Source organism: Gallus gallus, chromosome 2 (genome assembly GCF_016699485.2).
Source record: "Gallus gallus isolate bGalGal1 chromosome 2, bGalGal1.mat.broiler.GRCg7b, whole genome shotgun sequence".
NCBI lineage: Eukaryota > Metazoa > Chordata > Aves > Galliformes > Phasianidae > Gallus > Gallus gallus.
This window is the reverse complement of record NC_052533.1, coordinates 17929104-17952068: the sequence shown is the minus strand read 5'-3', so window position 1 is coordinate 17952068 and position 22965 is coordinate 17929104. Positions and strand designations below refer to the sequence as shown.

General features: G+C 46.4%; 1 protein-coding gene across 6 annotated transcripts in view; it reads left to right on the top strand.

Moving 5' to 3' along the window:
- Positions 1–870: 870 nt before the first annotated feature.
- Positions 871–22965, top strand: part of MLLT10 (myeloid/lymphoid or mixed-lineage leukemia; translocated to, 10) — a 122159-nt gene continuing 100064 nt past the window's right edge. For 3 of the 6 annotated variants that reach the window (XM_025148381.3, XM_025148380.3, XM_046938250.1), the window contains exons 1-3: positions 871–912; positions 10157–10325; positions 13871–13950. In XM_025148381.3, the coding sequence (XP_025004149.2) occupies positions 898–912; positions 10157–10325; positions 13871–13950 (264 nt within the window). In that variant the 5' untranslated portion in view covers positions 871–897. Of the gene's footprint in view, positions 913–2197; positions 2588–9199; positions 9637–10156; positions 10326–13870; positions 13951–22965 lie in introns of those variants that run through there. The other 3 variants (XM_046938252.1, XM_418610.8, XM_015282018.4) reach the window with 3 other exon arrangements.

The following is a 22965-nucleotide window of genomic DNA, read 5'->3' as shown; positions in this document are numbered from 1 at the left end:
CAACGCCCGCTGATGTGTGCTGGATAAATACAGAATGTTTACAGCCCTAAAGTGCTTCGATTCCAATCAAACGCTATCAAAGAAAAGCCCCTCTTCCTGCCTCCTTCCCCCCCGTCATTCCTTATTTATTTACCCCGTGGTCGCAACGCGGCCCTAGGAAATAGAACGGCCGCACCGGGGGGGCACCTCTGCATTCATTTTCCAGCTGCCCAGGGGGTGCCCCTGCGGGGGGGGAGGGGGGGGGGCACGGGAGCATAGAACCCCCCGCTCCCCGAGAGCCCGCGATCATCTCAAATATTCACGGTATCAGCAGATCCCATCGTAATCAGATTAAAGCGAGGTTTGGGGGTGGAGGGGGGGGGGGGGCGGTGCCCTGGGGCCACCACTGGGATGCGTGGGGAACGCAGAGCGGGGTCTGCCCGGCGTTCGGGAAAGAAAAACAACCACCAACAAACCAGAACTCAACCAGGCACAGCGAAGGCAAAGCGGCCGTTGTGCGAGGAAGGGGCGCCGTGACACGGCGAGGTTACGCATCCAACCGCCGGGTTCCGCCCGGGGCTGTTTCCCTTTAAACTTCCCGACGGATGTTTCCGTGGGATGCGCTTATTTGTTTGTGCTTGGAGCTCCGGGCAGGGCCGGCTCCGGGCTCGCTTGGCGCTCTGCTCATCCCGTCCGAGCCGAGATTCGCCGCGTTTAACCTTTACGAGGCGCGCTCCGCGGCGCGGCGCCCACACGTGCGGACGCGGCGCAGAGCCCCGCCGCTGTCCCTCGGGCGGCCCGCAGCCCCGCGCCGGGGTGGCTCCGCCCGACGCCGCACGGCGCGGGGAGCGCCCGGGAGCGGCCCGCGGGCCCTCCCGATCCCACGGCCACCTCACGGCGGACGGCGGCGCGGAGCCGATGGGCGCGCGGAAGGTAAAGGCGCCGCTGCGCCGAGCGCCGGGGAACAAAGGCGGCCGAGCCCCGCAACGGCCCGGTCCCGTCCCGCGCCTCGGTACCCCGAGGCGCCGCCGAGGAACCGGGCGCGGAGAGGGCGGCGCGGCCCGGTCCCGCCCGCCCGCGGAGGCGCCGCCCGCCATTGAGGCCGGCGGCCGCTGACCTTTGACCCCTCCCCTCCTCCCGCCGCTTCCTCCGCCGCCGGCCGCTCGCCTACCCACAATGCCCCGCGCCGGCCGCGCTCGTGCCGCGCTCGAGCCTCCCGGAACGCCCCCTCCCCCGCCGCTCCCCTCCCCCCGGCCCCGTCCGAGAGGGGGCAGCGCCCTGGGGCGGGGCGGCCCCGTGGCGGCGGCGCTCACGGCGGTGGGGGCGGGGAGGGACCGCGCCGCGTTCGAACGGCGGCGGCGTGCGAGGATGGGCTGGGGGCCGCCGGCGGCTCCTCGCTCCGAGCCGTAGGGAGAGGAGAAGAGAGGAGAGGGGAGGAGAGGAGAGGGGGCCGGGAGCGGCACAAAGGCCGAGCGCGGGGAGCGGGCAGGGCTGGGCTGCACCTTGCCTTGACGGCGCTCCTCGGTGGCCTGAAGGAAGCCACACGTGACGCTGATCGAGTCACGCCAATGTAAACAGTTGGAAGTTAAATCCTAATGTTATGCAATTATTTAAATGGAGCCGCGGCTCCGCTCGGCGCTGTGCGGGGCTCCGCTCGCTCCGTCCCGTCCGTAGCCGTGCCCGGCTGTGTGGCGTCGCGCCACTCCCGAGCGTGATGTGGGAGCGCTGCGGCCGCCGTGCGAACCCGTCCGAGGCGTGCGGGGAGCGGAGCGCTGCGACCGCCGCCCCGGCACGAGGCGGGGAGCGCGGCCCCCAGGGAACGTCCTTGTGGGAGGAGGATGGGACCGGCGGCACCGAACGGAGCGGGGCTCAGCGAGGCTCCCCCGAGGGGACGGAGCACCGCGGGGGGGGCGGCAGAGCGGGCCTCCCTCGTCCTCTCGCCGCCCTCCGGGCTCTGCTCGGCCGCTCTCCTGGCGCGGGGACGCGGGGTCAGAGGAGAACAATGCTGAGCGGCCCTCCGTGCGCAGCACCGTCCCCTGAAGGGAAGCGGCGCGCACTGCAGCCCAGGTGGGGCCGCGCGGCGCTGCCTCCCCTCCCGCCGGCTGCGCTCACGGCACGCGGGGCGGGAGGAGGTCAGGGCGGCGAGCGCGGCCGCGCGGCTCCCATAGGCCGTCCCGCCGACCCCGGGATAGGCTCGGAGCGCAGCTGGCCGCGAGCCAGCCCGGCCGTCCCGCTCGCCCTGCGGCACGCTTTGCGCTGAGGGCGATAGAGTGCGAGGGTGAGTAGCCGGGAGGATAAAGCCGCGGCGCCCTGGGCGGCACGGCGAGAGCCGCCGGAGCTCCGAGGGGAGCCGGGCGTCCCGGGGCCGCGGGAAGGCGCCGGAGGAGGACGGAAGGAAGCGCTCCGGGGCGAGCGGGGCAGGGCCCCCAGGAAGCGGCCGGGCCCTCTGCGGGCGCTCCCATTGTTCGTGCGGCCGGCGGGGCCCTCCGGCCCGAGGAGAGCGGAGCAGCTCCGGCCGCGCGGCCGCGGAGCTCGGGCCGGCAGCGCGGCAGCTCCGGTGCGGGAGCGCCGTGCTCCTGTGGGGCCGTACCTCAGTGTTACTGCAAAGGTAAAACCCCGCTCCGGCGGCGGGCTCGTGCGTAAATAACATCTGTGTGTGGGCGGATGGTGGGCAGCTCTGCTCGCAGGGACGGAGAGGAACCGCTCCGAGCCGCAGCGTTTGAAATCGTAAACGTAGCCAGAGAAGTTTGGAAGGAACTCGTCGTAATGGTCTGTTTATAAAAATGGAGATTAATCTTGTCCCGTTCCATATAAGCACCACGAGTCTGGTTTTTTTCGCTCTTTTCGTTTTTCGAGCGATTGTTGTACGTTGGCTTTAAAAACAACAGCGACAAAAAAATGTTTTCTAGGAAAAGCGTTTGTCTTTCTTTTTTTTTTTTTCTTTTCTCTTCTCCCCCTAAAAATAATTAGGAATTCAGTAGTTTTGCTACGCCGTTCCGACCAGAACTTTCTCACGTGTTCGCGTGGAGCAGAGCTGCCCGACCCGATGCTGGGGCGGTTTCCAACAAGTGCCCCGCTCTGCTGCGGGGGAAATGTGCCCCCGCACGTTGGCTCGCATCGACACGGAAAGGGCTTCTGTTAGCGAGGGGGGAATGGCTTCCAGAGAGTGCGATTTGGGTAAGGAAGCCCTTCCTAGGAGAACGGTGATCGTTTTTAGCAAGTTAGTGGAAATGCATTTGGAAGGATTCGAGTCGGTGTCAAGCTTTCTTATTTTTTTTTTAACGTATCACCACCAAATTTTGCCAGCTCGGGAGTCAAAGAAGTTAAAGGATGATATTAATGGATATCACCGTTGAAAATAATTCAGCAGTGACTCCCCCGCCCCCCGGGAAGTTGCCTGCTCGCGGGCATTGTGTGAGATAACAGCTCCGGACTCCTCTTTCGCTCTTTGTGAGCTCCGTTCCTTTGTGGGACTCCTCCAAATCAAAGCCCGCTGTAGTTCGGGTGGGAAAACGCATTTCTGTTACTGGGAAGTCGAGGAGGCTGGAAATATTTAATAGGAAAACCCCACCACGGTAGCATCTAAAAGCAATAACTTTAAAATCGAGGGGAAGGAAAAAAAAAAAAAAAAAGCTTTTATTTGTTCCGTTTTACCTCTCCCGCTGAGCGTTCCGGAGATGCGTTTACTGTTAATTGCCGTTCGGCGATTTTCAAAAGGTAACTGCAAATTTAGAAAGCGTCATTCAGAAAGACATTTAATGCTCTCGTATTTGCTAACAGAATATATCGCTATTTAAAAGCCGTCTGATGGAAAGGGAAGATGGAAAAAAAAAAATAGAGGGAGAGACTGCACGTTGCCCTTCTTTGTTGCTCTTAATTTTGTGTTTGTGTGGAACGTGTTGATGTATTGCACGTAGGAATTTTCTTCTTTTTTTTTTTGGGGGGGGGGTGGGGGGGTGGGAAGCAGCCCCGTTGTTACACGTAATGGGAAGCAACATGGGATGAAAATGCCCCACGTTCCCACTCTGCAGTGCCCACGTAAGGGTGACAAACCGCGGGCCGAGGCTCGCGCCCTCCGTCCTCCAGCAACGTGAGGCTGCCCAGATCCCAGCGTGGCCGCGCCGGCCTTTGGCTCTCAGGCAGTTCCTCACGGTCACAATCTACACAGATATATTTCTTCCACGTCCGTATGTGGGGAATTGAAATTAGATGGTAACCAGTGGGAACGGAGCCCTCTGATCGAAAGACCTCTCTCTCTCTCTCTCTCTTTTTTTTTTTTTATTGCATTTGGCAACCTCTTTTCTTTCAGAGGCACAATACAATTAATTAACATATTCTGGGGCGTGTTTTTGCGATTGGGAAGTGGTGGCCCCTTGTTGAGAAGAAAACACTTTAAATAAAAAAGTAACATTGTTGTGTCCAAATGGTACTGGGAAAAGCAGAGCGGTACTGCTGATACAGCCCATGGATGCGGTTGATTTACTCCAGTTTGCTCTAGCATATACCAAACCAGCTTTTCCTTTCCCACGCCCATATGAGATATGTGTTTTGTTTATACAAATCCACCTAAAATAGGTCTGTATTTAAGATATTTGATGGGAAATTCAGCACGTCGTTTCTCCTATGTGGTGGGTAGCAGAGATACGATTCCTAAATTGAAATCAAATACACGTGAGCAGCGACACGATACAGTATCACGCTGCTCATCGTAACACCACAAACATGAGAAAAGGCTGTTAATTTATATGGAATGTTAATTTGGCAAATCCCACGCTGAGGTATGCCTGTGCAGAAAGAGTAATCCGAGGCTTGGTTTTGGCATGATGCTATGTAAATGTATTTAATAAAAATCCGGCCAATTAATACGTACCTCCCCCGGATCCAACCTTTGCAGTGATGTGTGCTTTAAAGAAAAGCCCGATGTTATGTTGAAGTTGCATATAATCTAAATTCCAGAGTTTACTAACGCAGCTTTTCGGGGCTTAACACGACGTTAATATTCAATATGGTTTGCTGGAAGTTTATTTCAGGTTCTTTTGTATCATACTGTAATTATCATTGCTTTGACTTGACTCACATAAAAATGTGGTTAACGTTTAAATGTCTTTTTAATGTAGAGAATTATAAATTAACTGTCACATGTAAATCTTTTAGCTTCTATCACTTAGGGAATGTTAAGTCTTTCACAAGGAAATAATCACCGCGCTTAAAAATATCCCGGGTAGGATCCTTTCCTTTAGAATTTTGGTCTGAGATGGTTCATTCAAAGAAAATCCCTTGTTTGGTGTTTACTGTAAACCTCGGTTGGAAATTAACATTTAAATGCCAACATGAGTAACAGGAGCTGTACTTGAAAACCACCACCGCTACCCATGGCTGCTAGCTAAGTGGAATTTACCAAAGTCTCCAAAGGTGATAATGCAATTAAAACCAATAAAATGAATACAAGAGTTGGTGGAATTCTCCCCCCCCTTCCTTTCCACTCTGAGGAATTACAAAATTAGGCATTCCGTTCACACGAAGGAAAATAGCACGAGGTGTGGAGGGGCGCGGTGTCCAGGAGATGCGCCAGCGTGACCCCTGGTGCTGCTACCTGTACCCGTGTTACGTGTGCAACGTGCAAGCTGCCCGGCACGAACTCACCGCATCTGAAGCGTTAGAAGGTTCTAATCATTCAGCAACTTGCATTTGGGTAGGTGTTAAACACAGATGTGACCATTATATTAAAGAATAGAAGGGAAAAGAAAACTTTACTTTCTTGGTATAATTTAGGAATAAGCACGTAAAGATGCGTTAGTGCTTCACCATGGGTTGTGGACACGCCGTATCCATCCTAACTGAACACGGGCAGAAATAATTTGTTGGGTCCAAGGCGGGCTGCCATTTAGAACACGCTACGTGCAAAGGTCAGCACGCGGGAGTCGCATTCTGCTTTGTGTAGAGTGACCATTTTGCTGCTGCCTTCCCAGAAATGAAGCGAGTAGCCACGATTAGGATGTATTTCCACGAAGACCGTTAATGATTTAAACCCGCAGAAACAAAAGGCAGACGAGCATCAATCTATTTTAAAGAGATAAATGGGGGAAGTATTATTGTATGTATTGAGAACCTCCGAGTTACTGCAATTTTCCTGGTCTCGGTTGCATCCGCTCACTGTAGTGTGTGTCCTTTTGTACAGAGGTAAAGATCAAAGCTTTCCCAACAGAGTCGCAAGTTGAAAATGGACTAAAAATGGCGACGAGAAATTTGCTGTAAAGAATCAGCTGTAAAGTGAGTTTTCCCACTCGGCAGTTCCAGCTCCGATGTCAGTCGATGCTTTCTAATACAGCACCCATTTTATGTAAAACTCTGCTTTTTCTGTTATTCGTGGAGGACTCCTGTGATGCTTCCATCCACCCAATAACGTGCCTCTGTAAAGGAAAGACTTCTGCTTGTTCAATGCTTTGTTTTATTCACCGAAGTTACAATGATTGTATACTTTGTAGAGAAAAAGCAGTGAAATTTAAAGCGAGTATGCAGATCCCAGCATTGTTGTTGGAAGTGATTAATGGCTAGTAAAAATTTAAGGTGAATACCTCTTTATTTTTGCTAATGAAGCTGACGTGCCACGCAGTGCTGCATGGTAACATTTCCGTGAGGGATCCCTTAAACTTTTGAAACGCTTCACACGTGGGAAGGGTAATTTTCATTCACTCGTGCATTCATTCTACTCAAAAAACAGCTAAAAAAATGTGGGTACGTATCACCCTGTTGTATGTTTGTCATACCCAAACTCGCCTAGCTGTTAGACCCTGTAGGTTTCTTTTAAGAGAATTGGCTTTTCTCCTCGTGTTGAGATTAACAATGAAATTATTCAGTCTTACCCCCTGAATTATATTCCTCTCTAATTATTTTAATCTCTTATATATCACTATAAGAAGGACAGGCTTCTTTTTTCAAACAGAAAATTGGCCTTCTGTGTCGTGTCAGCGCTTATTAAATACTACAATCATAAGAACACATATGCTACAAGATTTTACGTTCTGATTCCGTAGCTGTTACGGGCTTAGCGGCTGCAGTATTTATTTAGTGGTAATGCATTGCTTTTTCCTATTTTGCATTTCAAAGCTCTCCCTTAAACGACTGTTTTACAGAACTATCCAGAGGTTATCTAAATTTCCCCATCAAATATTACGCAGCACCATAAGCTGGGAGTCGTGGAGTTTCTTTCCTTTCATTTACACTCTCTTTATAGAAAGAACTGATCAGAAAAGCCACAAAAAATACAACAAATCCTTTAGGAAACGGTTCGGTGTATTTGGTTTGACTGAATTTGGACCATAGCAAAGTTTCAAGCTGGTGTTAAACGCTCTCAGAGTACAACGTTTTTATTTGAACGCTATGCAGTGTGCTTCTCATGGATATATTCTCGGTTCCTCGGCGCGGCTTTAATCACGTTGTTGCAAAGCAATTAATTTTTTGGTTGCTGTAGTGATGCATTTTTATAAAGCCAGAAATTGGGTTTCAGAATCACCAACGTCAAAAAAGCCAAAGCCCCAAACCCGGCGCTGCCGGGAGCCGCACGCGTTGCTGTTCAAAGAGGAAGCTGCAGGAAAACCGTCTCAATTAATTAATAAAGAAATAGGAAAGCAAAAGCAATGATAAAAATGTACGACTGTTTGTTGCAATACAAGCGTTACTGTACGCGTACATTCGTCCAGCAAATTAAAATACACTTAATATGTTTTCCTTTCAAAAGGATATTTGTTTTAATTTACCTGTCAGGGAAATAAAGGACAGATTTGCCGCTGTACCGTGATTTTTTTCTCCTTGTCAGGGTTAACAGAATCATTGGGAATGCTTTTTAAATTAGATGTCATTTTCTTGACACGAACGAGGAAGGGCCAGGAGGGTGTATCTACCTTCAGATCATTTGCCTTTTTTAGCAGTGGGGTCTGTTGGGTGCTTTATTTCCTCACGCAGTAATTGCTCACACCTGCAATTTTCAGCGTACTTTTTTACAAGCCTTAAAAGTAATAAAAATAGCGTTGTGTGTTTTCTCCTACAAATAGTTCCGAGTTCAGACGTGTGTTCTTCCCCGCTAAGATGGGGCGGTTTTGTGCGGGGCGGCTTTTTTTTGGGAGCACTGCCTGCATTATTTTACGCAAACTGAAACATTCCACATCCTGACACCCTCCCCCCGTTTGTTTTTTTGTTCCGTGTGTGCAAAACGTCTAACCTCGGGGATACGGCAGCGTGCATTTACAGAGAAACGTTACAGCGGGTCCCAAATGGCTGTGCTAATTGCACTGGGCTGGGCCTTCACGGAGGAAGCTGCCTCCATCACTCCCCTTGCCTTTGCCCTCCATTCTTCCTCTATTTATCTAATTTCACTTAAAACTTTCAGGGAGAGAAAAGAGCGTGACCCGAGCTGTCCTGCCTGCACTGCGGCTCTGGGGGTGGAGCTGGGCACATCCTTACCCAGATCCCTTCTTCCTGCTCCCATACACGTTAGTTAACAACATATAAAACGCATATATATGTGCGGGTCCAGGTAGCCACGCGTCCAGGAAAGCACACAGTTCAGCAGTGATTTGTGCAGATACCGGATCCACAGAGCTGGCCTTGCACAGTGGTCACAAAAAGCACCCGTTCGCCACACCAATTCTACACGTCTGCCTTTTAGCGCGGCAACGGAGATGAAGCAGTGAGGGCTTCCTGGCCCAACGCAAATACAGAAACAAAATAAATATCTAGCGGCCCTGGGGCGGGTGAGGGAGGGCCGGGCCGGGCTGCCTGCATTTCTGTGCTCCCGAGCCCTGCCACGAGCTCTGGAGCTGCCTGCAGCTCGGGGCCGTCCTCAGAGCGGGCCGCCTCTGCTCAACCAGCTTTGCGATTATTCTTTTTTAACGTTAATTTTTAATTTTAATACGATATAAGTGTTAAATAAAATGATATAAAAAATCCCCCCCCACTCCCCTCCGAATAAATAAAAGTATTTAAAAAAAAACAATGCCCCCTCGCCCCGAATCAATAAATCCCACCCAGCCTCCCGGAGGGAACGGGCAGCTCCGAGTGCAGCGGGACAGCCGTGCGTGTAAGCCCGCGCTTCCTCGCGCCCTCCCGCTCCCACCTCACGCCTCGCCGCGGCGGCGGCAGAGCGACGCGGGGCTGCCGGCGCCTCCGTTCCGCGGCCCCACGGAGCGGAGAGCGGAACGGCGCGAGGGCGGCGGGAGCGCGCGGCTGCCGCGTGCGCAGCGAGGGGCCGGAGGCAGAGCCGAACGAGTTGGGAGCGGTAACGCGCGAGTCCCGCGGCCGCGTCGCGGGGCAAACGAACGGGACGGTAAAAGCCGCGTCTGCGGGGCGGGAGGAGGGAGCGGCGGGGGCGACTCCGTCAGTCCCCTGAAGGGGGCACGAGCGGCGACATGGCGGTGGGAGCGGGGCGCATGTCTGCCACCTCCCCGCCCCCGCGCCGCGAGGGGAGGGGGGCAGCGCGGCGCCCGGCCAGCGCTCGCCTGGGCTACGCGGGGAGGCGGCTCGGCGCGGCGCGGCCCGGCCCGCCAGCAGCCCCGGCAGCGGGCCGCGGCGCGGGGAGCGCGGGGCCGGGGCCCGCCCGGCGGCGGCGGCGGCGGCGGCGGCATGGCGCGCCCGGCGGAGACGGAGTGGCAGCGCGCCGAGGTGGGTGCGGGGCCGCGCGGCCGGGCCGGGCCCTCGCTCAGGTGGCGGCCGAGCGAGGCGAAGCGAGGGGCGGGCGGGCCCGGCGGGGCCCCGCGCGCTCGCGCACGCTCTCTCGGCGCGGCGGTCGGAGCCGAGGTGGGGGGGCGCGCGCTCGGCCGCCGCGCACGTTCCCTGGGCGGCTCCGAACCATCGCGAGGAGGCCCGGGCCCGGGCCTTCCCCGCGGGGGCGCGCAGTGCGCCTGCGCGCGGCCCGCTCTGCCCGCCGCCTGCTGCGCGGTGCCCCGCTCCGCCGGCCGCCGCCGGGCCGCCCCGCGCTGACTGACGCACCCGGCCGCCGGGTCGGGCGGGGGGCGAGGAGCGGCGCTCGGCCCGCGGCGATGGGCCCGAAATCGTCGCCGTGGCGGTGGTGGCGGCGGCGGCGGCTGAGCGACTGAGGGCGGACGGCGGCGGGGAGCGGACAGGCAGGGGTGAAGCGCGTGTGTGCGTGTGCGGCGCTGACGGCGGTGTGTTTAACCCTTAGATGGTCTCTAGCGAGCCGCTGCTGCTGCCGGTGTCACTGGAGGGCGAGTTCTCCACTAGCATGAAGGAGATGATCGGCGGCTGCTGCGTGTGCTCCGACGAGAGGGGCTGGGCCGAGAACCCGCTCGTCTACTGCGACGGGCACGGCTGCAATGTCGCAGTGCATCAAGGTGAGTGGGCGGGGGGCCCGCGCTCTCCTCCCGGGGTCCCCGTCCCCTGGGCCCGTGTCCGTGTCCCCATCGGCCCCTCGTGGCACCCCCAGAGCCGTTTCCCTGCCTGCAGGCCCGCGTGCTCGCCGATCTGAGCCGGCCTGTCATCCCCTGCCTCGCGTCTTTTCTCTCACGTGAGGCTTCCTATGCTGTGACTTCCTGTGTTTTGACTGGTAGAGATGAGGAACGGCCCTTCCCGTTTTTCGTCTCTTCTCCCTCCCCTCGGACCTCGCAGTGCCTGTGCTTGCCAGTCCTTTGCACCCTGTTAACAGCCTCACCTACCGCAGTCTGAGGACTCCTGAAAACTCCTGTCTTTTTTATTATCTTTTCTTTTTTTTTTGCAGAGTTCTGCCCTAGCCTCTGTCCTGGTAGCTGTTGCTTTGTCTCTTCTCAATTCCTGCCGTCCCTGCTTTGCCCAAGTTAGATAAACGGTCAGCCAGTAGCCGAGGAGGGTTTGGGACTGGGAGGCGGCAGCGGGTAGGGACAGCTCAGCTGTCATGTGATTTCTGCCCCTGCCTTTCCCTGAATGTCGTTTGGCCGAGGTCGCCTGGTAGGCAGGGAGACTTCCTGTTGTGGTTGTGCAGCAGGAGGATGCCGGTCGCAGCGGCTGATGCAGGATTTGTTTGGATTAGTGAGACCAGTTGGTTGGTTTCCAGGTCAGTGCAGGAGCTGGCGTGTTCTGTGTTTCATTTTTGTCAGCGGGCTGACCCTTCTTCTGAGAACAGAGGGACTGAGTTCTGCTGCTTACGTTGTCAGAAAGGAAGTTACAATCACTTTTGCTTTATGCGTAACAGAACTAAGGAATAAAATTGTAGTTTCTTGCTATAAACTCCCAAGCAGTCATGTGAACTCCATGGTTGGTTCTCTGACTCCTAGGTGGTAAATAAACAGGAGAAGAGGCAATGTTCTCAGTCCAGCTTACTAGTCCAAATGCCTGGCGCATGTGAAAATACTGTTAACGCATCTTTAATGCTTGGTCTTAAAATAAGATGACATGGCTGCTTGTTGTGTGTATAAGTTCTTAAACAGCAGTGATAGCTTAGAGACGTGCAGAAGAATTCACTTATTCTTGATGCTGGAGTTCAGGCAGAGAGGAACTGACAGTATCTGTGAAATCAGCCAAGTTTTGGGTTAGTTTTGTGTTGTTTTAAGTGCCGAGTAAAGTTAACTGGTAAGTTAACTGCTTTTGTGGAACCTTAGGATCATGAAAAAGAACTCCAGAATGTGAACAGTTTAAGAAGTCATATCTGAACCAGCTGCTGCTATTGTGTTATGTTTAGCATCTTCCTTTAGATTTAGAGTCTCATTAACGGTTTCAGTGAGCAGATCTGATGATAGCAGCGGTTGGGTGCTGCCAGTACTCATGGAGCTGAAAAGGTAACAAGAAGGGTCTGGTTTAGGAAGTATTCCTAACAGAGGGAGAGAATTAAGTAAGTTGGGTGCAAGAATATTGCACTTCTTTAAGTTCAGGTCCAAATCTGATTTTGGGTAAGGAAGGAAGCATGCAAAGTCCTGCTTCTAAATCCAGGAGCTGTTGTGCAGTTAATATGAAAAGGAGAACTGTATGTTTTGATGTATTGTATTGGTGACGTTTTCTGTTTTTAATTTGACATGTCATGTGAAAATGGTAGAAGAAACGTGCTGGTTCTGAATTTTCTTTTTGCAGTCTTTCTGCAGTAAAAGCAGTGGTTGTCAAGGTAAAAGCTGGTGCTTCTCTTTTGAAAATCAGATATAAGAATTCCCAATGAGATATTCTTAACTGCATTATTAAATTATTGCAGTTAGTTTTAATTAGTTCAGGGGAGTTACCTTGACCAACATTAAGCCACTGGGAAGTTGGGAAGTACAGAATTCCTCAGTGTGTTTTCCTTTGCGCAGTAGTAGGAGAATAAACCACGGGAAGATGAGAAACTCAAGAAATAATATCACAGTGTGTCAGAGCACAGAGCTGTGGTGGAATTCTGTTAGGCTCTGAAGGTACATTTACATTTGTACAAAGTATTTCAGCTTTGGTCTTTGCCCAGTTTGTGTTGCGTTTGGGTCTTGTTGGCGGCCCCATCTCTGAGTTGCATTCTGCTGTTAGTTTCTTACTCTGCACTGCCTTCTGGAAATTTAAATGTGTGATGGCACTGAATTTATAGAGGAATTCACAGTCCCCCCCCTCTCCTGTCTGTAGCTAATACAGATGCAACTAAAACAAGATGTTTTCTCTCACGTTAAAAAACTTTCTTGTACAGTAGAAAGGGGTTATCAAGGTATTTGGTCTGTCAGTGCTTGGATAATGTATTTGAAAATCTGACAGCTGATCTTACTGTGACTAAGTGTATGCACAGGATAGGAAATAGTTTCATTGACGCTTCTTGGTAGAAGGAAAGGTGCCTTGTGGAAGGGATAGCTGTGTTGTGGAAGGAAAGCTGTTTTACATACTGTTGCTGCATTAGTTTGTTGTTGCTTGTTTATGTCGGCTAGCACAAACCAACAATGTTTTTGGATGAATGCTAGAAGATGGCAATATGATCTCAACTTTCCTCATTAGTATTAAGCTATTAATATGTGATCTCCCCAGATTTTTAAAAATTTTAATAAAATATCTCAACTGGCAGTTGAGGTATTAATAACACAAGGTCAGATTCGTGATTAAGTTTTTTGAGAAACGTTTTTGGCTTTATAGGTAGTTATTGGTCATTAGAACCATGCAGGTATAAGAATGTCAGTGCAATGAGTAAATTGTGATACCATCATTCTGTCAGCAGTTCTTCATGTTTTTTGTTCTGTGCATTTCGGACATAAACAGTACTGCCAAGTTGCTAAACTCTTTTTCTTTTGAATTCCTTATCAAACTTTTGTATCAATATACTGTAAAAATACTGACGATAGTCTGGCAGAGAAATGTGCATATCTCAAAAAAACCCTTTCCTATGGGTTTATGTTGTTTACTGCTTACAGTTACAGTGTTAGTTGTGACGCTCAGATTGGTTTGTATTTAAAGCTTCAAATGAATTTTCAGGGCAAAAAAGCCAACTTTTTGTCATTGTTAAATTCACTATGGATTTCCTACTTAAATCTGGTTATGTTATTCATAAAGTATAAGGAAACACTGTTGTAACTGAGTGTATGAACGTGTTATGGCAAACTCAAACTTTGTAAGTTTTTGGTTTTCTCTTAAGAAAAATCTGTACTACAAATGAATGCTTGTTATTCTAAGGTATTTTACCTGTTTTGCTGGCAAATAAATAGCAAAACATATTGCATATAAAAAGTATTGCTGCTTTTGAATTACTATGTCACTTAAAATTAATTGAACCAAGCATTTTTTCATAAATTTAAGTGGAAGGTGATTGTTCTTGATGTCTGGTACCATTGTGGTAGAACTTCACGTGCAGTGCACGGATGTGAATTTGGGTTATTAATGTGAGATGTATTAATACGAATTTCACAACAAAGCGTAGTGTTATGCTGTTGTGATACTGCAGATCTGCTGAAATATTGTATCTTGTTCAAAACAGCTTGCTATGGAATTGTTCAAGTACCCACTGGACCCTGGTTCTGCAGAAAGTGTGAATCTCAGGAAAGAGCGGCCAGAGTGGTATGTGCTTTGTTTGTTACGTGTTGCTTCTTGTAATGATGGCGTGGGCAATGTTTGCTGAGGTATCTGAGTAACAGTAGAAAATAGCTCTGTTTTCTGTCATAATTCTATCTAGATGCTGTTCAGAAAGACTTTTAAAGCAATCTCTAATTGTTCTTTCTTTTTTTCAAACAACTGTTTGTGTGGTTATTCTTATCTCTGCTGGGGGTCTTGTGCATTTTTGTCTGCTTAAAACTCTTACGGTTATTGTTCTAAATTTCAGAATCTAGTGCTTACTTTGAATTGGCTTTTGTCATACAATACTCCTAATAAAGAAATGTGTTCTTCTGTCCTCTTATTTATTTATTAATGGTAAGTATTGGGGATTCAGGTAATCTTTCTGAGCAAAAAAAGCCAACCAAGAAATCAATTACAACCCACTTTTTTCCTGATTACATGCAGTTCTATTCTGTCTTTCACTTGTATGCTATTAACTCAAGCTGCATGATGTCAGGCATTTTTAGTAAGAGAGAATCATGCTCATCACTACTTCTAGTTTGTTTTCCAGCAAAAGCTAAAATAAGGGTGTTTTGAAAGACAAAGTTGTTTTTTTTTTTTCTCTCTTAAAAATAAATTCCTGGTATAAAAATCAAGGGATGGTTCAGTGCCTTGGGTCGGTGTGAACTGTTTTTAGTTTCCAAAGCTAAGGACAAACAATGAGTGTAAAACCGAATTTGTAGTTTCATCAGTGGCTGGCAGGGTGTTCACATGAACTGCTCGCTGTATCGTATTTTCTTTTCTAATATAATGTAGTATAAAAATGCAAGGAAGACTTCCCACGGTGTGAATGTTTGGCACAGAGTTGAACAATCTTGTTCCTCTACTTCTTCCCATCTTGCATCTAGTAATTTCCTAATGCGCTGGAATGTGTTTCCTACTCCTTCAGAGCAGATCTGTTGGTGGAAGCAAGAACAGATTGGAATCAATGTGCTCTCCAAATATTTGTCAACAGAAAATCAAAACCACCACCCCTTATAAAGAAAGGTCATTTTTTTTTTCCTTTTCCCGGGAAGATCAGCAGCAATGTGAAGTTTTAAGAGGAATGGTTTTTTTTTTTTTTCATGTTGCAGAATTTGATACATTCAGTTTGACAACAGAAGAAATATTGTAGAGGGGGGAAGAGAGATGGTGGCTGGAAGGAAGGATTTTCTTGGTCATGATAGGAAATTCTCATCAGGGCGTAGTTATTCCTGTCTTCTCCTGACCCAGTGTATGAAAGAGAACTGCACTGACTTCTGAAATAAGCATTGTATTACTGCTGCCTGATAGTTTATTGAGTTCACCAAAGAAAACAGCTTTGATGGGCATTACACTGCTTTTCTTCACTGATGGAACTTTTTAAGCGATCAGCTTAGCTGAGTTCTCTCCCCAGTGTATTCAGTTTGTGTTTCCAGCCTGTGTCTGTGCACTGTACAGTTCCAAAAGCTGATTACTCATTTGTTTTTTAAAGAAAAGAAGAAATCTCTCCTATTTGTCACACAGCATAGGTTTAAGTGGTTCTTAAATGACCTGATGTTTGGGATAGGGATAGAACAGCTTTATAATAGTTAAAGTTTTAAGAACTACATGTATGCTAGTGAATTACAAACATGGTGCTTGTCTCTGAGGTGTCTTGAAGTCCTTAATGTACAGAAACTGAACTGAAAATCTCGCTTTGGTAGGAAACCAGAACATTATCATTTATCAGACACAGAAGGTGTACCACGCTGACTTACAGAAGCAACCCTTTCATCATCATTACAGGAGGCTCAAGCTTAGTTTTTCTGTTTGGATTTTTGTCTAGAAACAAAACCAGAAACTGTATCACATTGAATGTGCTTCTGCTTATTTTGAATCATGAATAAGTCCCAACTCTTGCAGTCAAGGCAGATGTTTTCATGCTGATGTGCTCAAAAGATTTCTTATTGTTTGTTTTAAGCTGCAGTCAAAACAAAGAAGGGTTAGTTGCTTGCACTGAAGTTAGACTTGCTCTAAGAACTGAATGAAGCAGGCTAGCTCAAGAACATGTAAGTTAGGTAGGTGGATCACCAGAGAGCTTAACAGCAGATTAGAAACCAGTTTCCTATGTACTTTCAGTTGTTACGATGTCTACCTTCTTTTTTTTTTTTTCCCCAGCTATTCTGGTACGTACTGCTTGTCAGTGGAACTGCTGGCTGCTGTGTAGGCTGTGCAAGTCTCCTGGCTGATTGACTTCTGTGGTTTTGATAGTGAGGTTGTTGCCAGTATTCTGGGTTTTAGATGGTCAGCTGTTTGTTGGAAAGCACATTGTGGTGGCTGAAAGCTCTCTTGTGTCTCGGCTCTGCTGGAGCCATATTTCTGTGTGCATGAGAGAAACTGCAATTTTGGTAAAATTAAGCTTGTTAATGGACATATTGAGATGTCTGGTAATTATTTGACTTACAATCATGCATACACTGTGCCTAAGAATTAGATGAAATAAGAAATAATCCCAGTATGCATTTTTTTACAATATATATGTACTTTTTTTGTTTTAGTATTGCTTGAAAAACTTCTGTTTTTCCTAAGTGAGCTACAAAAGTGGGCTTATCTTAACTGACTCGTGGTGTGTTGACTCCCTTCAAGATAGGTGGCAATTGCTTTCAGTTTTGCTGATGTCAGCGTTGACTGTTACAGCACTGCATAATGGGCATTTTTGGTGTCTTCAGAACTTCTGAATCAAAAAACTGGGCAGATACAAGTAGCTGTAGGAAAAAATTAATATTAGGGTCCATGAGAGGATGTGTACTTCTGAAGTAATATGTTACAGGCTTTAGGTCCTGACTTGGGGAGCTGATTGATGTGTGTAAGTTCTTCAGAGCATGATAGTGCTGCTGTCCAAAGAGAGCTTAGAGAAGCTAAGTTTAGAAATTATAGTATAACTGTACAAAAAAACCTTTTTTTCCCCATCACGCTATTATGTTCAAGATGCTTTTCTTGATAATCTTATTTCAAGAATGATTTAATTGTAATATCTATAGGGGTAGAAATAGGCAACATGTTTTACTACAGGCTGTTCTTCCTTATGCTTATCATGAGGGAGCTGGGGTAATCCATGTGAAAGAGATACCAGGCAGCACAGAGACATCTGACATTTGCACAGTTAGCTTTCGTGTGATCAGGCTTTTAGCTGCATGGGTCCTTGTGGATGCAATTTGATACAGAGAGACAAGGAGATCTTGGTAGTTTGAAATTCTGGGAAGCACAGTTCATATCATACATGGGAATTGCATTGCTTACAGTAGAGCAAGTGAAGTAATACAGTGTTGATTTTTTTTTTTCCCACTGGAATATGCATATTATAAGCATGTCATTGGGTCTGGAAAAAATGTTTGTACTAGGCTGAAATTGCTTAAGCTTGTTGAAGATGATGTTTTTTTTCCACTTGGCATTTCTGTATTGTTTTTATGGGTTGGCTTATGAAGTCAAGTGCAATGCTGGCCTGGAATGGTGTCCTGATGTTCGTGTGATGATGTGGCTGACCTTGCTAGCCACCTGGATTTGAGTCCTGGGGAATGTGTGGAGGGGGCTGTGACTCCCTGTGGAGTTAGCCACATTTGAGTCGCGTTCATCTGGATGTCAGCTGAGTCGAGGGTTACCGGAGTCTCGGCACTCACATGTATTTCTTGGAATTTGTTGTGGAGACAGACAGACTGGGCAGTCAGTTCAGATCATACAGTACCTCATAGTTGGGGGTTCCACGCTGCAGAAACACAGCTGTAGTGTTTACCTCCAGCGCGTGTTCAGGTAAGTTGTGCTGTTGTAACGATAGGTTTCTGCTGCAAGTCCTGCCAGACCTGAGCTGTTCCTGCGTCTGCTGCACAGATGATCTAAAGTCTGAATGCTTGAGAATGATTTTATTTTAATCTGTAATATAGCAATAGTTGTAGTTTGCCTTTCCAGATTTCTCTTTTTTTTTTCTCTTTTCTTTTAAAGCTTTCATCACGTGTCTGCAAGTTCATTATTGAAGAGCTGCTCAGAGGGTTGTATGATGTATGCGTAATTTAGCCCTTGCTTCCCCCCACCGTTTAAGTAACATAAAATAACCATGCATGTAGCATTGCTTGCATTTTGCCTGAACAGGAGGAAGTGAAGGAGGAGGAAATAGGAATGCAGACTTTGGAAAAGCATATAGGTTTGTAATCAGGGCTCTGACAGCTCTGGCACAAGAAGTTGCTGCTGCAGGAATGTGATCTTGGCCTGTGGTGAGGTGTGGTGGTTAGACCTGTACCTGTTAAATAGAATGCATATTGATAAATACGAACGCAACAGAGGTGAACTGAACTTAATTTTAGAAGAAAGTGGTTTGTAATGACTTGTTGCTTTCACTTTTTTTTTCTTCTATGTGAAATACTGGCAGCCAAATAGTTAATTCCAGGATTAATTTACTGTGTGTTATTTCTGAAGGTACCACTTGAAATAATTCTTAAAGACATTTTGGAATGAATGCTCTGTTATATGTATCCATAGTTAATATTAAAGGACAATTTTATTGGACTATAATTACAACTACTTTAGTAGTATACTGATGCAGTAGAAAAGCTGCTTTAGTTTTGAGCATAGAATGGAAAAATTTACTTCCTTTTATTTGTCACTTGTGTTTTCTACACAATAGTAATAGTGTTTCTACACAATAGTAAACTTCTGAAGAAGAGGAGTGACTGTAAGATACAAATTACCAGATTTTTTTTAATAAGTATGGGAAACTGCTTCTAATATCCCCATGCTTCCTCTCTGTCTAGAAGTCAGCGAATGTTTGTTCATAGTTGCTAAGTGGAGTAAGCTGCCTGTCTAAAGATACGCAGGCATAGCACTTGACGTTTCTGCTTTTATTCTGAACCCCTGTGGGTTGAGTGATGTGCGTTTCTTGTCTGTTAGACCAGTGACTGTTGTTTGCCTTGCATGTCCTGAGTAGGGGAGAATAATGTTTCATGTCCAGATTATTTTCATGTAAGTTATGATGACAGACCTTTAACTTCATTGCATTGTGTCTCAGAAGATGACAAAGTTGCTTAGGCTCCTGTGCTGTCTGGTTGTTACTGTTAGTAGTACTGTTGACAGAAGATGCTGGTGGTTTCTGTGCACTCTCAACTTGCCATTTTCCTTAGAGATATTGATAACAAATGCAATGTCACTGAATAAATGGCTTCCTTGGTGTCATTTAAAGACACAACTAAATCTACTGATTTGCTCAAAGCAGTAAAAAAAAATATATTAAAGTGATTTTCTCTAACCTTTGTTAACATATCTGGTATAGCTACTGATGGCACCCTGACGATGGTTGGTAAAAAATAGGGACTTATAGAATTAATAGAAGATGATGCAGTTACTGTCAGCAACTCAAGTCTGATGAAGTATAAGTGCATTGGACATCAAGAAAATTTATGTGTGAAAGCTTTAAAAATGGATGTCATGCAAATGGTCATCAAAGTTGTGAATTTCATAAAATCCAAGAGATTGAATCATCACTGATTCCAGGAGTTGCTTAGAAGTACAGATGCTGATTATGGGGTCATCTTTTCTTAAGAAAGATGGCTAAGTTGGGGTAAAATGCTGAAAAGACTGATTTGCAAAGTGAGATATGGTCCTTTTTGGAATCAGAAGGAAAATTTGTGCCAGGACATGGAGATTAAAAGTGGCTCTCACATGTAGCATTTTTGGTGGATTTGACTGTTTGAATGAATTAAATGTGTGTCTTCAAGGTGAAAATCAGCTTACCTGTGCTATGTTTCAAACCGTAATAGCATTTGAAATAACTTTGATGATGGCAAGCTCAGGGTATGGCAAATAATTTCATGCATTTTGGTGCATTGGCTAAACACAGTCCTGTGAACAGTAAAAAAAATATGCAGCCTTGCTTTTTGTTTCAATGAAGAAATTTGAGAATAAGTTTCAAGATGAGAAAAAAAATTAGTATTTTGGTATATTTGTGATTCTTTTTTCAGTCAACGTAAGTACCTCACCTGTGAATTTTCAGGTGGAATTTTCTGGAGCTGCAATCAGACGTTCAACTCAAGAAAATGTTGGTTGTGTCTCTTTACCAGTCTTTCATGAGACCTATCTAACCAGAGAAAAATATTCTTTACTTCACAGTCACACCTTATTCATGCAGTCACTTTTTGGCAGTGCATGTGATTGTAAACAGTAACTGTCAAAGATAGAGAGTAATATTTCATCCAAAACCGCTGACAAATGCCTTGAGAACTCACTAATAATTGCAACCACTCCAATCGAACCAGACATGGATGCATTAGTTTCATAAAAACAGGGTCAAATATCCCACCAGTTTTATGTTTTTGTTTCTGTTTTCCATATTCTAATAAACACTACATAAAAAAGAAAGTTTTGTTACTTACATACGTTAACTATATTGTAGGTTTTATATGCGGCCCAAGACAACTCCTGGCCACTCAGTTTGGGTGGCCAAGATAGGCAAAAAGGTTGGGCACCCATGAAATAGTCTAAATGTCCTGTGGCAAAATGAGTAACTAAAATGAGACTAGAGCCTAAAGCAAAACATTTTCTGTCATTGGAAATGCTTAGTGCTTACACAGATATGTTTTGTGACCATTGGTTTCATTTCCTTAGTTGATAAAAATTTGTTAAATCACAGGCAGAGATGATGTATAAAGAGCTTCTCAACTGCCAGGGGTTGTAAAATGTGCGCTAGGATTTTATACCTGGGAATTTTTAGGGTCCAGCTCTTATATGTTTCAGGAAGACACTGAAGAGAACCAAGGCAAACTCAGTTTTCTTTGGCTGTTGGTTTAATTGGCATACTTTCAGCCTGATAGCAAAAGCTTATGTGGTTGGTTGGAAATCCAGCCAAACGTGACGGGTATTTGTCATAGCCTTCTGATGCTTTCCAGTAAGGATAAATGTGTGCGTTTTAAATTTTGTGTATGCTTATAGTTTGTGTTCCTGTGACATCAGGACTTGGTAGTCTTAAATATGTACTGGGAAATTCATGACTTGGGACTTTAGAGGTTGGAGTAGCTGCATCTCCATGTGTGCTGTGTGGAGCTGGATGTCATCGCTAATGGTCAGTTGTGCTGTGTGTTATCTCTTGTAGTTACCTTATGTGTACTGAGTTAAAGTATGACTGTCACCTGTAGTGTGTACTGAGTGGATGGTCTTGGAAGAATGCTGATTTGCATGTTGAGTGCCTCTAATCTTCTTGTCATATTCAGTAAATTTATTGCCTGTAGTAGATGTCTTTGACAGAGCTAACTGAATCTGCATATATCTTTATCTGATCTCTTGATAGAGCAAACTAGATTGAGTCTCTGTAATTTATCCAGGTATAAAGCCCCAAATACTTCAGGTAGTCAGTCTGTTTTTCTCTTACCTGTCAACTGTCTGCTTAAGAAAAAAAGTTTCCTCCTCCTCCTGGGACAGATGACTGAATAGAAATGGGGCAGAGATTTGGCAAATTTGTCAGCATCGAGAAATGATTATTTGAAGAGGGAGATGACTTAATTTCTTAAGTTGTCAAGTTGCAGAACATAGCACTTTGGAAGAGAAGTGTGACAGTATGCGTTCGTTTGCTCTATTAGTGGTGTCAGCCAGTTGGGGATTCTTGAATGCTTTCCCCATGGTAGTAAGAGATCTTTTGGTTCCTGTTGGTTCTTCACTGCAGCATATAAATACTGGAGCCTGATATGAATCATGGGTTAGAAACATTGGAACTTCAGTAGATTTTTTTTTGCCTCTTTTTAGATATCTTGGTTTGAAAAATTGTGTAGTTGGCTACTTGCTGCCTTTTGCTTAAAATACTTGTATGGTTGGAAGCTATTATTTACGGAGACATTTAAGATAAAAATATGGAAGGTGGACACTGTGGGTTTATGAGTAAGGTCATAATTCTGAAATACTGCAGGTTGAGAGTATTGATAAGGTATCTTACTATCGAGCTGTAGTTTAGAAACTGATAAATAAGGAAATGTGGATTTGGTTACGTGACCATCAGATACATTATATAGATAGCATAAATACTGTATGTTGTGTAGATAACAGCACTGACTGTCTGTGTTACATAGATAGCAGCATTGGCTGGGCTATATATTCCCATAGATGCTATTGATAAATAGGTTATGTATAATTAATCCTTTTTGCTCTACTGAACAATGAAAACTGGGAAGATGAAACTTTGACTTTAGTAAGTACTAGTAAGCAAGGGTTTGAAAAATCAGAAGTAATCTCTAATAGGAGGTTTGAAAATACATAATTAGTTCTAAGGAAAAAATGATCAAAAATATTAATAAAACATCAGACTAAAAAGGTAGGCTGAGTGTGGTCTGAGTTCAGTAATTTCAGCAGCCCTTGGGAATGCTTGTGAATTTGAGTGGGCTGGATTTTCTGGAGGTGCAAGGTTGATCTCCTCTGGTTAGTATGTTGGCAGTATCAACATACTAATCGTTTCACCTGGGATTGTGTGAATGGGGTGAATGGAAAAATGTAATGTCACTGGATTCTGAGGTCTGGGGTAGGTTATTACCAGCAGATGTAGACATGGTCAGTCTAGTATACATCCTGTTGCTGGGTCTGTTTTTGTACTAACCACCTGTGATTTCTCATCTATTGATACGTCAAGATCTAAATTACCAGTATGCTGGTTTGCCCCACTGTGCAAATATCTGTAATTTTTTTTTTTTTCTTCTAGTTGTTTAATCTTGGAACACTCGACTTCTCTTTGGGCTATCAGGCACGTGTCCTTCTCTGGATTAGCTGAGTTTGAGTTAGGTTTTCTGTTAAGTATAATCTAATTGTCTGTTGTTTGATTATTGTTTGATTATTTTAGTTTTATGCAAGTCTTTTCAGAGTATGGTGTCTGTTCATAGAGGAAGCCATGCTTGCTTTATCCTAAGTTATTCTGTTTTTTTTTTTTGTTTGTTTGTTTGTTTATTTGTTTTAAGGGTGAATCTGCAATTTTTCTTGTTTGGTGTTTTCATTTCAAGGTGTTTGTGTTGTTTTTTTTAA